The 13,233-nt window shown below is 35.9% G+C and overlaps 2 protein-coding genes and 2 long non-coding RNA genes across 8 annotated transcripts; 2 read left to right on the top strand and 2 right to left on the bottom strand.

The window, feature by feature from the left end:
- The first annotated feature begins 1,744 nt into the window (after positions 1 to 1,744).
- LOC109180991 lies at positions 1,745 to 3,910 on the top strand. Of its 5 annotated transcripts, none has more exons than XR_002054146.1 (4): positions 1,749 to 1,966; positions 2,718 to 2,854; positions 3,588 to 3,632; positions 3,716 to 3,910. It is a non-coding gene; the product is annotated as an uncharacterized LOC109180991 (long non-coding RNA). The 5 variants fall into 5 exon arrangements; XR_002054147.1 differs by having other exon boundaries at positions 1,751 to 1,966; positions 2,718 to 2,798; XR_002054143.1 differs by lacking the exon at positions 3,588 to 3,632 and having other exon boundaries at positions 1,745 to 1,966; positions 2,718 to 3,587.
- Positions 2,529 to 3,162, bottom strand: LOC109181010. The gene is made up of 2 exons (XR_002054149.1): positions 3,088 to 3,162; positions 2,529 to 2,962 (listed from the first exon to the last, which is right to left on the bottom strand). It is a non-coding gene; the product is annotated as an uncharacterized LOC109181010 (long non-coding RNA).
- Positions 3,911 to 6,289: 2,379 nt separating the features above from the next.
- LOC109180896 (protein pns1) lies at positions 6,290 to 9,532 on the top strand. Its single transcript, XM_019330610.1, has 5 exons — positions 6,290 to 6,659; positions 6,769 to 7,194; positions 7,421 to 8,332; positions 8,583 to 8,816; positions 8,918 to 9,532. Exons 1-5 carry the CDS (start codon positions 6,642 to 6,644, stop codon positions 9,101 to 9,103), a joined length of 1,776 nt encoding a protein of 591 aa, XP_019186155.1. The 5' UTR covers positions 6,290 to 6,641; the 3' UTR covers positions 9,104 to 9,532.
- Positions 9,533 to 10,794: 1,262 nt separating this feature from the next.
- LOC109180982 (N-alpha-acetyltransferase daf-31) lies at positions 10,795 to 12,883 on the bottom strand. Its single transcript, XM_019330721.1, has 2 exons — positions 12,509 to 12,883; positions 10,795 to 11,246 (listed from the first exon to the last, which is right to left on the bottom strand). Exons 1-2 carry the CDS (start codon positions 12,806 to 12,808, stop codon positions 10,968 to 10,970), a joined length of 579 nt encoding a protein of 192 aa, XP_019186266.1. The 5' UTR covers positions 12,809 to 12,883; the 3' UTR covers positions 10,795 to 10,967.
- Between the last annotated feature and the right edge of the window lie 350 nt (positions 12,884 to 13,233).

Below are 13,233 nucleotides of genomic sequence, written 5' to 3'. Positions count from 1 at the left end.
ACTTTGAGTACAAGTTTAGAGTACTAAATAATAGAGTAATGTTTTAATTTGTTAAGAATTGGAGTCCTAATTGGTGTGAGGAACTACTATTTATACAATAAAATGCTTATAGAGTGAGACGATCACTTGAACAATATAATAATTTGGTAATACCAAAGTGACTTCTTTGGTCTGACAGAGCATTACGGTGACTCAATGGCTTAACAACATGACCAAATACTGGTGCGTACCAGAGATCTGTTCACTTTGGGCATAATTTCCATACTGTCGTTACTGAGGTTTGAACCTTAATCTTTCTTACAAATACTACCTACTGAACTATTGAGTTAAGCCCGTGCGGATAGCAAAGTGACTTTTGTAGTATGACTAACCACAACGACACAAGACATGAATTGAAACATGTCTGGCTATTTATGATGTTTGAAATGTACGTAGTCGAATTGGCTTCCAAATCATGGACCCAGACAATTCATTGTTTGATAAATAATTATTTAATTAGGTCCAAAATATTGAATTAAATACAATTATCTCAACAACTATATATTATTTTATTTACAAAAAGTAACGATATTGCTTCTTCTTTCTTTTTCTTTTTTTTTTTTTTTTTTTAATTTTTCTTTTACGACACCTACTTTTTAAACCTAATCAATAAATAGATGTTGCCGTGGGGACATTTATGTTGATTTTCTTAAAGATAAGGAAATTGATAAGTTTGGGAAGATGTAGGCATCCAGCAAAGCATACTTTTAGCATTTTCTGAAACTTATTATTAGAGTGTATGTGCTGAATTGGAGTTAACCCCTCATTTTCGAACAAAAAAAAAAAGAGAGGGAATTTCAACCAAAATAATAATGATAACAATAACAATAAATAAATAAATAATAAAAATACCAAAATTACTCAAATTTGAGTAAAGATAGCAAAAGGGCATGACATTATATTGACAGAGAGTATACTTCTTGTCTTCGTTTATGTTAAAAAAATTTCAATAAGAAGAATTCTTTCCTCAATTAGTCCTAGTCAAATTAGTATGATTCTCATTAAAAAAAAAATTAAATATTATATTTTTAATATTAAAATATTTAAATATTCATCAAATTTAATGACAATCGAAATGTTAATTATAAAATGCATATAGTTTTCGCGCAAATTCACAATTACAAAATGTCAATGAGGGGCGGTGGATATCTTTGTCCCTAATTAGGAACGAATACTACTAGTTTACTATTTGCCTCTATTTCTCAAAATTTTCTGCGAATTGAAAGAAATTGTCACTCTTATATTTGTTAAAGAGCTAATCTTATGAGAAGCTTCTCTAAAACATAAAAGTTCACTTTGCACAATGGCCCAATAAGATTCACAAGTCCAAATAATTTGATTTCAAATTGGGCAACAGGTGAATCCACACAACAATTTACTTCACTATAAGTAGATTCACAAGCAAGTGAAGTAACATACATAACTTATTAACTGCACACTATAATTGGAAAGGAAAATGTTATGTATACTTTAATTTTTTTTTAATTTTTATTCTCATACATAAAACTTTGATATAGACACTTGTAATGGGACCTACATAGAAAAATAGCTTATTAGAGTTGTCACTTCAGTGAGTAATATTGAAGGAGGAAGATTTGAAAGTACATGTAATAGAATTCAATAGAGAACAAATTACAAATTTAAAATTTTACACATTTTAACTATTTTTTTTTTTTTGTTTTAAATGATGGGTTTTGGAGATCCGGACCCGGCTTTTCCAATCAATTTGGGAAATTAGAGTAAAAAGCCCTAGTCTGATGTTTTGAAAGGCCAACAGAAGAAGAAGTCCATCCCTCCCAATCGCCATGAAATTTCCTTACATATGCCCTCTATGTAAATTCATATGGTCCTGATGAGATGCTATTTTCGAACTTGAATTGAATGGAAGAGAGCTGTGAAATCATCGAAAAACACAGATGTGGATCGTGTAAGGTTCTATTCTTCTGGATTTCTTGTCAGTCCGTTGGCTTTCTTTACGTGAAAACTATTGGGCTAATAGTGTTGATTTTCGTTACTTTATTGGCTTTTCGTGTATGCATTTGATCGGTTTTGGATGAATTGCAGTTCAATGTGCTTTATATATACTGAAAAATGTAGTTAATTTTTTGCTGATATTTGTTAATTTCCAGTGTATATAACTTTCATAATCTGTCTTGAGCTAGATTGTTAGAATGAATTTACAACCCCTAAAGTGAAGGTTTATGGCAACAAATTAATTGAATTCCTTGCTGATAACGTTTTCAAGAGTACCAAAAGACGGAATTTCCAGGAAAATAGATCAACTCGTGAATTTCAGTGTGTAAATGAAGCTGTACAAGCTCCTATTTATACATAGTAGCTAGGAAAAACAGCCAAAAGATTCAAAATTTGAAATCAAAGGCTAAGAGAACATTCTCTATCTCCCTCTTGATTTTCTCTAAGGAAGATGATATATGGAACATTGTGGGAAGAAAAAGTAAAGTATTCCCTAATGTTCCCCCATTCTTTTAGTATGAAATGATCCTCACTTATTTGTGATCTGATTTGGAGGGATCTGCTTGTTTGAGATGCTGTTTACTTGACCTACATACTGATTAGGGAAAAAAAAGGTCAAAGTTAAAAGAATGTTTCATAGAAAGTATTTATGCTTTTGGATTTGCTTCAATTAACTGTATGATCCCTTTTTTGTTGTTGTTCAGGAGCTAACCAAGTTCATAAATAACTGCAATGAAGTAAAAGCTGCTAAGATGACAAGGGAAACTCGCTGTCACTATCCAATGGTATGCATTGAGTAAACCCCACCTTGTGACTCTAACCACTAGAGGACTACAAGGAGGTAAATCACCTTAAATTGTCTATAGTTAACCGGCTCAAACTAAAAAATTAAGTAGGCGACTCTTACTAGGAGTCGAACTTGAAATATTGTGATTACCAAGCCAACAATCTGACTAATTTAGTTGGGTTACAAAAAAAAAAAAAAAAAAAAACTGCTACTATTGCTACTAAGGATGGTGGTCGGTTAAGCATAGTTAAGCCACAGCCAACAACCTTAGTTATCAAGCCAACAACCTGACTAACTTAGTTGGGTTATTAAAAAAAAAAAAAGCTGCTACTATTGCTACTAAGGATGGTGGTTGGTTAAGCATAGTTAAGCCACAGCCCGAGTCCTCCAATGCAGCAAAGTAGATTCTCATCAGCTAGTGGTTTAAAAGGAGCAAAGGGAGTTATTTACTGTTTACATGTAAAAGCCAAATTTTGACCATTTTCATAGTGTTAAAAGCTCTGTTTTAGAAGCATGTTCTGTTTCCATTACTATGAAAATCTCTTCTGCTGTGTTTATCCTTCCTGGTCTGCTCTTCATTCAAGTGATGAAATTCCTGAACTGATTTTCCCAAACCTAGGAATTCTTCATAGTTTCAATATATTTGAATCCTACACAGTTTCCTTTTTCTTTATATTTTATACAGAACTTAAAATTGGTAAATACTGAAATACTATCATGTGCTTTGCCTTTTATCTTCTGCCTATCCTCTGTTCAACAGCTATGGTCTTGTACTATTTTTTGGCAGGTGTGTGAACCACTGAACCCCTTCAACAATAAAAATGATTTGGGGGTCAGTTGTTTTTATACTTTTTTTTCATGATGTGCTGAAGAATGTTATTATAAATATATTCTTCTACCTCATCTTGTCTGCAGAGTTATCCGTTGCTGACTGTGTTTGGCTCTGGTTAATTCAGGGGCTGTCTCCTACGGTCCTACCTAACCGTTGGACTTCTGGGTAGTTGTGCAGGGGAAAATGCAGCCTTATGTTACCTTTCTATTTGGATACCTAATATAGAAGTTAACTTCTTTTTCTTTTTGAAAACAATTTAGAAGTTAACTTAAAACTTAGTAGACTCCTTAATTTTAGAGTTTATAATTTTTTTAAATTACAAATAAATTATGAAATTTGTTAGATAAAACATAAAGAATTTAAAATAATAATTTATTTTAAAATGCCACTTAATTAGTATTCAAAATAAATTAGTAGTTACTCATTTTTAAGTTTTTAACTTTAAACTAGTTTTTATGCTCAACAAAATTTTAAGATAGTGTTTCAAAATAAACTATTATTTTATATTTTGTGTGACTTTATTTAGTATCTTAGCAAAAGAGCTAACTGAAAGCTCAAAAACTAGTAGCTAATAAGCTAACTAATTGAAATTAAAGTGTTGAGTAAAATTAATTGTTGAACTAATTGATAAGTGTATAAAAACATAAAAGGATAAATTAAGATATTAGAATTTTGATTAATGTAAAGTAAATAATGTCATTTTTTGTAAATTAATTAAACTCTTCATGTTTTACTAAGTACTCCGTAGTATTTATAGCTTATATGTATAAATTTTAACTTAAAATAAATTATAAGCTCTACCGAATATAACTTACATACTTTTATTATTTTTTCTACGATTAGTATTTAATAATCACATTAAACTCGATTAATTTGGGGTTAAATTGTAACTTGTATTACTTGTAAATTGTAAGAGTATAGAAAAATCCTTAGTTACATGTTTAAGGTATCTGGATGTCTGCTCTGCTGAATATTCAACATCTGTTGCCTGTACATAACAAAGGCGGTTACACTGTAGCATTTTGGAAACTTGTATATGTTTCTAGAGATCAATGTTTCTCCATACATCTACCTCATCCCTCAGTTTCAATACTTATCTTTATGATGATGAAGAATTGGACGTGTACCTCAAGGGCCTCAAACATCCTAGCTTAACATAGTACTTAAGAGGATGTAAATCACGATAATTTAATAGTTCAGCAGACATGATCTAATATTGGTACATATCTTTATATGTTTATTTTACACATAATTTTTACATTATCGTCGCTAAAGTCTTATCTCAAATATTATTTATTAAATCATTGAGCTAAGCCCTGCGGATCAAAATTTTACTCTTGTGTTCCAAGTTACAAGTCAAAAGTAAATCACGTTATAAAATTTTATATAACAAATTTATCTGGGAAGATATCGGTTGGAATCAATTATACTCTGTAATCATTTTATTTTACTTATTTGGTTCTCTTTGGGACTTAATACCCTATTATTATATACTATAATACTAACTATAATTGAACGATAGTAAAATTGGAACTTTTAAAATTAATTTATAGTCAAATTGTAAGATGATGGTACTTGTCACGAATCATTTAAGATTATGAAAATTCTTATTACGCCTATAATTTCTCGCACCTTCAGGGAGGTGCCTTACACGGCCAACAAGCAATTTTGATAAGGTGGTTGCCGGGTCCCACATACCTCACCTTGACTTCACATCTCTGACGTTGATCTAGTCAAAGAAACGGTTATTGCTCTTAAGTAACGGTTGCGGGAGTGCAATAACTAGTTTGAAAATGATCAAATTATTTTTTAGTAAAATTATAATCTTATGTTACAGATGATAATTGATTAACTAAGATTATTTTAAGGGAAAAGAGTTAAATAGGTTTTTAATTTTACATAAAAGTGTAATTAGGCTTATAAATTTTTAAAATGTGTAACTAAACACTTAAACTTATTAAAGTCGGTTAAATAAATTCATTAATATTGATTGTTGTTGACTGTCGTCGTTCAAAAAAAAATCAACAATAGGTCAATTAGACTGGTTGCCTTCTTCTGATCAACAACGAAGATAGTTGCCTTATTCATATAAAATGCCACTTTTTTTTTTTCAAAAAAGACGATCTGCGACAATTTGTCGATCGTCCTAGACTGGTTGCCTTCTTCTGATCGACAATGAAGATAGTTGCCTTATTCATATAGAATGCCACTTTTTTTTTTCTTCAAAAAAGACGATCTGCGACAATTTGTCGATCGTCAATTTTCCTTCGAAGCACCATCGAAACTCTAACGACATGTTATTATAGATCACTAACCCGCAATTGCGTTCAGATACACCAAAATGATAAATTGAAGTGTTTAATTTCACTTTTCAAAAGTTCAATAATCTAATTACAATTTCGTATAAAATTGAAAGATTTATTTAACAATTTTCCCTTATTTAAAAAAGTAATTTTACATTTTCTTCCTAATTCTTATTAATCACTTCCTTATGCAACACTGTTATAGTACTTAATTGGCATTTTTTGTTTACATTTATTAAGTACTCAAAAAAGTATATTATAAATTTAGTAACACACTTTTTAAAAGAAATTTATTACTACAAATGAAGAAGTATTTTACTCTGCATTACTTTATCACGCTCCAATTGACTTCAAACTTTACCCAAATAAAAAATTAAAAAAATTACCCACGTGCGAATATCCCAAAAATAACAAACCGTGGTCCATCCACGCACTCGAACCCGTCTCCGCAATCGAAACTGTCGTGGCGGCTCACGCCTAACAGTAACACTCCGTCTCCACTGCCGTTAGAGCGTGCCCGCACGCGATACGGCCTGCGCGTCTGAACAGTCTAAAGCATGTTTGTTTATGCGCCTATGAGGTAAGAAGTAAAAGCTGTGCGGAGTGGTGATGCCTGCTGGCAACGTTTGAACATCAGCCACCACATACCAACAAAATCTTAACTCTCCTCCTCATCACCTCCACGCGCCGCCTCGATCCACCGTCAATGGGCGCCTCGGAACCTGTAAGCTACTTAGCTCTCTCTTTTTGCTTCTTGAGTATTCTTGGGAAAGATTATATTTTTTTAATTTTTTTGTAACTTCCCTGAACTGGGATTTCTGTTTTTTGTTTAGGTGGTTGAGAGAGAGAATAATGAAAGAGAAGCGGAGGAGAGGCAGAGAGATGTGGAGAGAGGTGAGATGGGTTTTCAGGCGGGAGGGAGTTACAACTACCCGCCGGCGCCGCCGGCGCCGGCGGGTGGTGGTGGCGGTCATGGTTTTCACATGGGGAGAATGCAAAGGCTGAGTGCTACAAACCCTCTTCGGCTTGTAATGGAAAGTGCCATCAGAGTTGCCTCACCTTCTCCTCCTCAGCCGCCTCGCCGTTCTCATCCTCCTCCTCCTCAACCGCCTCGCCCTTCTCCTTCCCAGCCTCCTATCCCTTCTCCTTCTCCGCCGCCACAACCTTCCCCCTCTCCGCCGCCTCACATTTCACCTTCTCCTTCTCCTCCCCCTTCTTCCCAGCCGCGCTCCACCCCTACCGTCACGGTTACTCCCCAAGTAAGTCATAAAGATTTAAACTTTTTTTTTTCTTTTTCTTTGGCCAAGAAAATCCGGCACAATTACCAAGTTAACAGTCTGATCACGACTTGAGAGCATAACTTAGTAACGGGTTACTAAGTTAAACTTTCTGACCAACTTGGCTGGATTGTTTTTGCTTTTGGGAAACAAAAACACAAAATTGTAATGGAATTTTTATTTTTTTTATTTTTTTGTGCTTGACTAGCAACGTGCAGTGATAACACTGAATTCAAGAGCATACACAAACAAGTTTTCCCTGTTTCTGTTTCTTCTGCATCTGATAGTGGCTGTAGGGTTAGTGGGATTTCTTGTATTCAAGGGGGTTGAAGGCCTAATAGAAGCAGGGGATGCTAAGATCAAAGAGGAAAGGTTATTGAAGTATTTTCTGCCACAGGTGGTGGGTGCTAGTTTTCTTAGCATAACACTGGCACTCTTGTGGCAGAAGGGGTTTAGAATGTGGCCTAAATTCATGGTCCATTTCATACTTTGGAGCTCGTTTATCTTCACTTTAGCAGCTGGGATCCTCCTAATTTGCTTTCAAAGACCCGCCACGGATGGGTTAGGGGTTGTTTTCATTTTCTTTGCGATAGGGAATGGGTTGTACTCGTGTTGGGTCACACCAAGAACAGGGTTCTTTTGTAAAATCATGGTCAAGGCCCTCGATCCGGTTCCTAAATTCGGGGACTTGAATGAGCCTACTTATTGGATGCTTGGGGCTGGGTTCGTTTGGATGTTGTTGTGGGTTTTGGCGGTTATTGGGGCCATAAATTTCTATTTCCCACCGCTGATAATCATTGTGATGGTATTGAGCATGTGTTGGATCACGGAGGTGATGAGGAATGTGGTGAACTTGACGGTTAGTAGGGTGGTCGCCCTGTATTACCTCAGGGGAATGCAATCTCGTACTAAGTTTTGCTTCCAAAGAGCTTTGTCTAACAACCTCGGAAGCGCCTGCCTTGGCTCTCTCTTCGTGCCCGCCATCGAGGCTCTCAGGATTGTGGCACGCGGGTTGAATTTGCTCGAGGGAGAAGATGAGTTCATGTTTTGTTGCGCTCGTTGTGGCCTAAAAGTCATGGACTCCATCTTCAAGCGTGGCAATGGCTGGGCCTATGTTCAGGTAATTTAGCTGTGATTTTTTTTAGTACTACTAACTCTGTTACAATGCAGTATCTGTTCATAACTACTTTCTCAACCTACTGAAGCACAAAGAGTTAATATCGCCTCCGCTGAGGCTCGAACCCATAACCTCCCATCTTGATACTGTTTAATTATACATACAAGAATTGCAATTTAAGAAAAAAAAATTGTTTCATTATTTGGAAGTTTGAATTGAGTTTCAAGTTTCAAGAATGGTTTGCATTCCACAGATTGCTGCTTATGGGAAAAGTTTTGTGAAAGCCTCTCAGGACACTTGGGAGCTATTTCAGATGCGGGAAATGGAGCAGATTGTCGATTCTGACATGACGAGTGCCATTTGCTTCCTCACCGGAATATGCAGTGGCTCCATCTGTGCGATCGTGGTGGCTGCTTGGACAGCCACCGTGTACAGGAACTTCACCGCCACCCTGTCGCTCTTGGCAGCCTACATAGGATACCTTTTGGTTAGTCTTCAATCCTTAACCCCACTTGTTCCTTTACATATAATATATACATATCCACTTGGCCATGTGATATAAACTTTTGCAAATCAAACATGTGACAGACAAGGATTGCCATGGCTGTGCCACAAGCTTGTGTGGGATGTTACTATGTCTGCTACGCTGAGAGCCCCGAGAGCAGGTTGTTTGACAAAACGATCCAAGAACGTATAACTGCGATAAAAGATGGGCGCGACATGGTTGTGCCAACCCCTAGGGTCCCCGGTCGATTTGCAAGGCAGTTCAGATAACAGTAATGCAGTTTTTTTTTAACTAACCCAACCAATGTGTACATAAGATTTGTTGGGGGGGGGGGGGGGTGTTCCTCTCTTTAATGACCACCATCAATAAGGACCTAGGACTGGACTAAGGGTTGGCCCTGGCCTGATGTTGCCACATCAATGGTGGGGGAAGATCATGATAATGCAAAATTTGAATAAGACATAAGCAGCAGTCTTGGATGCTCTTGTTGGCCCACCCGCATCCGGTATCATCACCACTGTGGGACTAATATAAATTCGGCTCGAGTCCACTTTTTGTGTAATTAGAATAATGGGTTTCTTCACCCAAGTTCAGTTAAGAATATTTTATTAGCACCATCTTAGTTAGGTAGACTTGTGTATTATTATATTAATTAGATTATCATATTCTTTATTTATGAGCAATGGGTTCACCTTAAAGATGTGTTCCATATTATTGGGATTGTGTGGTTGTTTCTTCTGAGATCACCATTAGCAAATACTGAGATCACCATTAGCAAATATTGAGGAGTTTTTGCAACAGCGGTGGGTGAGGTGGTGGAGAGAGAAGACGAGAGAGAAGGTGTGGGTTCATCTACAAGAGGAGTTTATTGCAGAAAAGTGGGTCCCACTGAGAAAATATGCCAGCCTCGCGCGTGTCACAAGTGCGTTGACAGTGACCTTTTTTTAATAAAAAAAATCAGTTTTGTTTGTTTTTTTCCTCATCTCTCATATTCTCTTTCTTAATCACACTTACAAAAACTCCTCAAAAACCACAAAATATCTCCACTATTATGGATGTTCTTAACAAGTGTGGATATTTGCCTCTTTCTGAATACCCTTTTTGACAGTCCAAAAGCACTCTAATCATCTGTGCTGTCTAAAGTGCAATCTAAAAAACTCACATTTACAGGTATATATTAGTTCATCACACATGTGGTTCACACTTGTGTATGACTAAGCTAAAATGAATGAATAGAAAAAGAACATGTAATGTTCTTAAGTGCCCACTTGCTAACATTTTCCTTAATATAAAACAGATTAAGATAATAAGGTAAGATATCAGAGGCATGAAGAATCTCTTTGGTCTGGAGGGAATATTACATTGAAAGTGTCAAGGATAAGAAAATGAACAAGCAGCACAAAAAGAAATCCAAGCACCATTTTAGGGAGGGAAGCAACCTAGAATTATTGGTTTCTCCAATCATGACTTTAGCAACTATGATACTAAAAAGAAAGTTTGGTCTTTTAGCCAAAATAGACAGCACACTGCACACTTTTGCATAATGCACATATGACAAGTTTCCAAGAAATAGCAAGAAGCGTGTGCAACCTTGAAACTAGAATATTCAACTACAATATGTAGCACCTATGTGGAAATTTCTATGTGCAAATAAAAGCATTTTCTTCTTGTACCCAAAAAAGAAGCATATTCTTGAAAGCTTTACTGTTCTACAAGTCTTTAGTCTTTACTCTTTCAGGGATTTAAGAAACCTGGATTCTATCTAATTCCCATTGAAGAGAGGGGATTGTGGGCGTGGGTGTGTGTGTACAGTCAACATTTAAAACTTCATCCCTATAATGGTTTTCAAAAAGACAAGTAAATTAATGGAAGAGATAAATGTTGATATGGTGTTGTGTGATATATGTCCTTTCTCTCCATTGTATATATGATAACAACAAACTCATAGGATTCCAAGATATAATTAGAGATTCAAGAGTGCAAGAGAAGATCTCAGTATTAGCAGAGAAAACAAAGTGTCAATTCTTAAGAACAATGTTTTCATATGGTAACAAGATGTCAGCTCCTTCAAAGCACAATAGTTTATGTATAGTGAGAAAGAGTGATGGAATGCACCATGGAACGCACAGTTGCCTATGAGTGTGCCTTTTCTTCTGCCACACCATCCTTTCCTTCAGTTCTCACTTCCCCGGAGCAACACCCTCCACTGTGGTGGTGGTGGTGCTGGTGCTGGTGCTGCTGATGATGCTTCTTACCCTTCAATTGCTTCCTCATATCATAAGCATCTTCACCATCTGCATAGTACTTCGCCTCTAAATCATGAATCTTGTATCCTAATGTCTCAGTGTACAACTTAAATGCTGCCCTGTTACTTTTCCTTACATGCAATGACACATATTCTGCCCCAAAGACCTGTTATGCATGCCATATTGAGATGTAAGTTGAGAACATAAAATACAATGACATTCAATGACCATCCAAGGGAAACGAAACAGGACAAACTGATTTTTTCAAATGTCATTTTAAAATTATAAGCAAACATTAAGGGAATAATTTGTTGAAAGAAGATTCAAAATGCCCTTTTACTTGAACATATAATTAAGTGACCATGAAACAGCCAGATAAAATTAAAAAAATTAAAAAATAAAAAAATTAAAAAAAAAAGTGACATTGATGTGTGCAATCTGATTGGTTTTTCTTCTTTTTCCTCCTTGAACAAAAATTTTATAAGGCTGTACATAACATTTTCTGCGGAGAAATGAACATTGACAGCACATACCACAGCACTGACAATTGACAAATCACAATGTTAAGCATATAACAATATAAACAGAAATGAACATTAGTTTAGAGTTTTATTGAGAGGGAACACATCATTCTTTTTTTTTTTTGAAAATCAGGGAACACATCATTCAATTCACAATAACAACAAAAACCTAATATCTGAGCAACATTCCATATAATACCCTAAGATAATGCTAAAAAGGGTAGAACCAACAACCTAGCAGCAATGAACTTGGAATTTTTTATTATTATCAAAAGCGTTGGCTACATGAATACATTTCTCCATTCAGCTAGGCTACCCTCACCTCTAGAAAATCATGGCAACTTGCACATAGATATTAACTTTTTCTTTATACTCTCTCTGAATTCATTCTGTAGGGCCAAAGACATGTCGTGAACATTTTAGTTACACCTATGAATTCATTGTTAACTCTTCTTCGGTAAGCCCACCATTAAGCATCCATCATTACTTTATTAGACAATTGTTCAAGTAAGAAACAACAAAACAACCTAAAATAGTAATTGAAGCAAAAAAGCTCAGAAGCAACACAAAGTATTGAAGTCACTCCAACATAACCCCAGCAGTACCTGCAAACCCAATTTCCCGTACCAAGTTTTCAGTTTTCTTAACAGCCAGAAGATATTCAAAATAGAATCCCCAAATCTATCGAACCAAAAAAAAAAAAAAAAAAAAAAAAAAAAAAGAGCAAAATTCCACAGATTTCATTGCAAACGCTAAAATCACTATTTTCCACATAATCATCACCCTTTTCAGAGATACACACACATATATAAAAGCAAGCAGACAGATAATCATTATAGAATTCAATTTAAGCAATCCAGCATCGAGACAAAAAGAGCAACTTTCCAAATCTAAGGTAGAGAAGGACCTGTTCCATAGCGTTCTGCGCAGCAGTCATAAGCTTGGTGGCAAGGCCGAGTTTCCGATGAGTGCGGAGGACGGCGAGAGAGGTAATGTGGCCATGGCACTCGGTGGCCTCCTCATCCATCTTGGCCAGCACATAGCCGACGATTTTGCCGTTGTAGTCCTCCGCCACATATAGCAGCTGCGGCCATGAGAGGATGTGGTAGATGTAGTACTTCATCTGGTAGTTCTCCGGCAAGCACAACAGGTTGCAGGCCTGCATTGCCAGCAGGTCGTCGATCGTCGCCTTCCGAATGCACACCATGGCTCTCTGTAGATGACCCCACTGGGAAACCAAACCTTACTACTTTAGGGTTCTATGAGAAATTGCTCCAATCCTGAAATCTGATTTTGGGGATAATGATTGGACTGATCGGATCAGCCCAATGGGTCAGAATAGTTGGGCTTTTCTTTCCTATAAAATTGCACTTCCTTATAATATGATAGGCAAATTATGTTGTGCATCCGATGGTGCATACGGATGCAAAAACGACGTCGTTTTAATAAAACGCGCGTCTCCTCTTAAAAAAAAAAAATCAGGTTCGATTCCCAGCAACAACATATGAACTAAAATTTCATAATCGATGAACTATAATTCCATAATCTAATCTATGAACTAAAAATTCCAGAATGAATGAACTAAAATTTCATAATCTATAAACTAAAATTTCAGAATCGATGAACTACAAT

Source organism: Ipomoea nil, unplaced genomic scaffold (assembly GCF_001879475.1).
Source record: "Ipomoea nil cultivar Tokyo-kokei standard unplaced genomic scaffold, Asagao_1.1 scaffold0188, whole genome shotgun sequence".
NCBI classification, from domain to species: Eukaryota; Viridiplantae; Streptophyta; class Magnoliopsida; order Solanales; family Convolvulaceae; genus Ipomoea; species Ipomoea nil.
This window is presented reverse-complemented; position numbering and strand designations above follow the sequence as displayed.

Bases quoted from the DNA above. Each gene is read 5' to 3' on its own strand.
- LOC109180896 (XM_019330610.1), top strand. The intron at 8,333-8,582 runs GTAATTTAGCTG...TGCATTCCACAG, and splicing joins ATGGCTGGGCCTATGTTCAG to ATTGCTGCTTATGGGAAAAG. The intron at 8,817-8,917 runs GTTAGTCTTCAA...AACATGTGACAG, and splicing joins CCTACATAGGATACCTTTTG to ACAAGGATTGCCATGGCTGT.
- LOC109180982 (XM_019330721.1), bottom strand. From the start codon at position 12,808: ATGGTGTGCATTCGGAAGGCGACGATCGACGACCTGCTGGCAATGCAG. The intron at 11,247-12,508 runs GTCCTTCTCTAC...CATGCATAACAG, and splicing joins CGCAGAACGCTATGGAACAG to GTCTTTGGGGCAGAATATGT.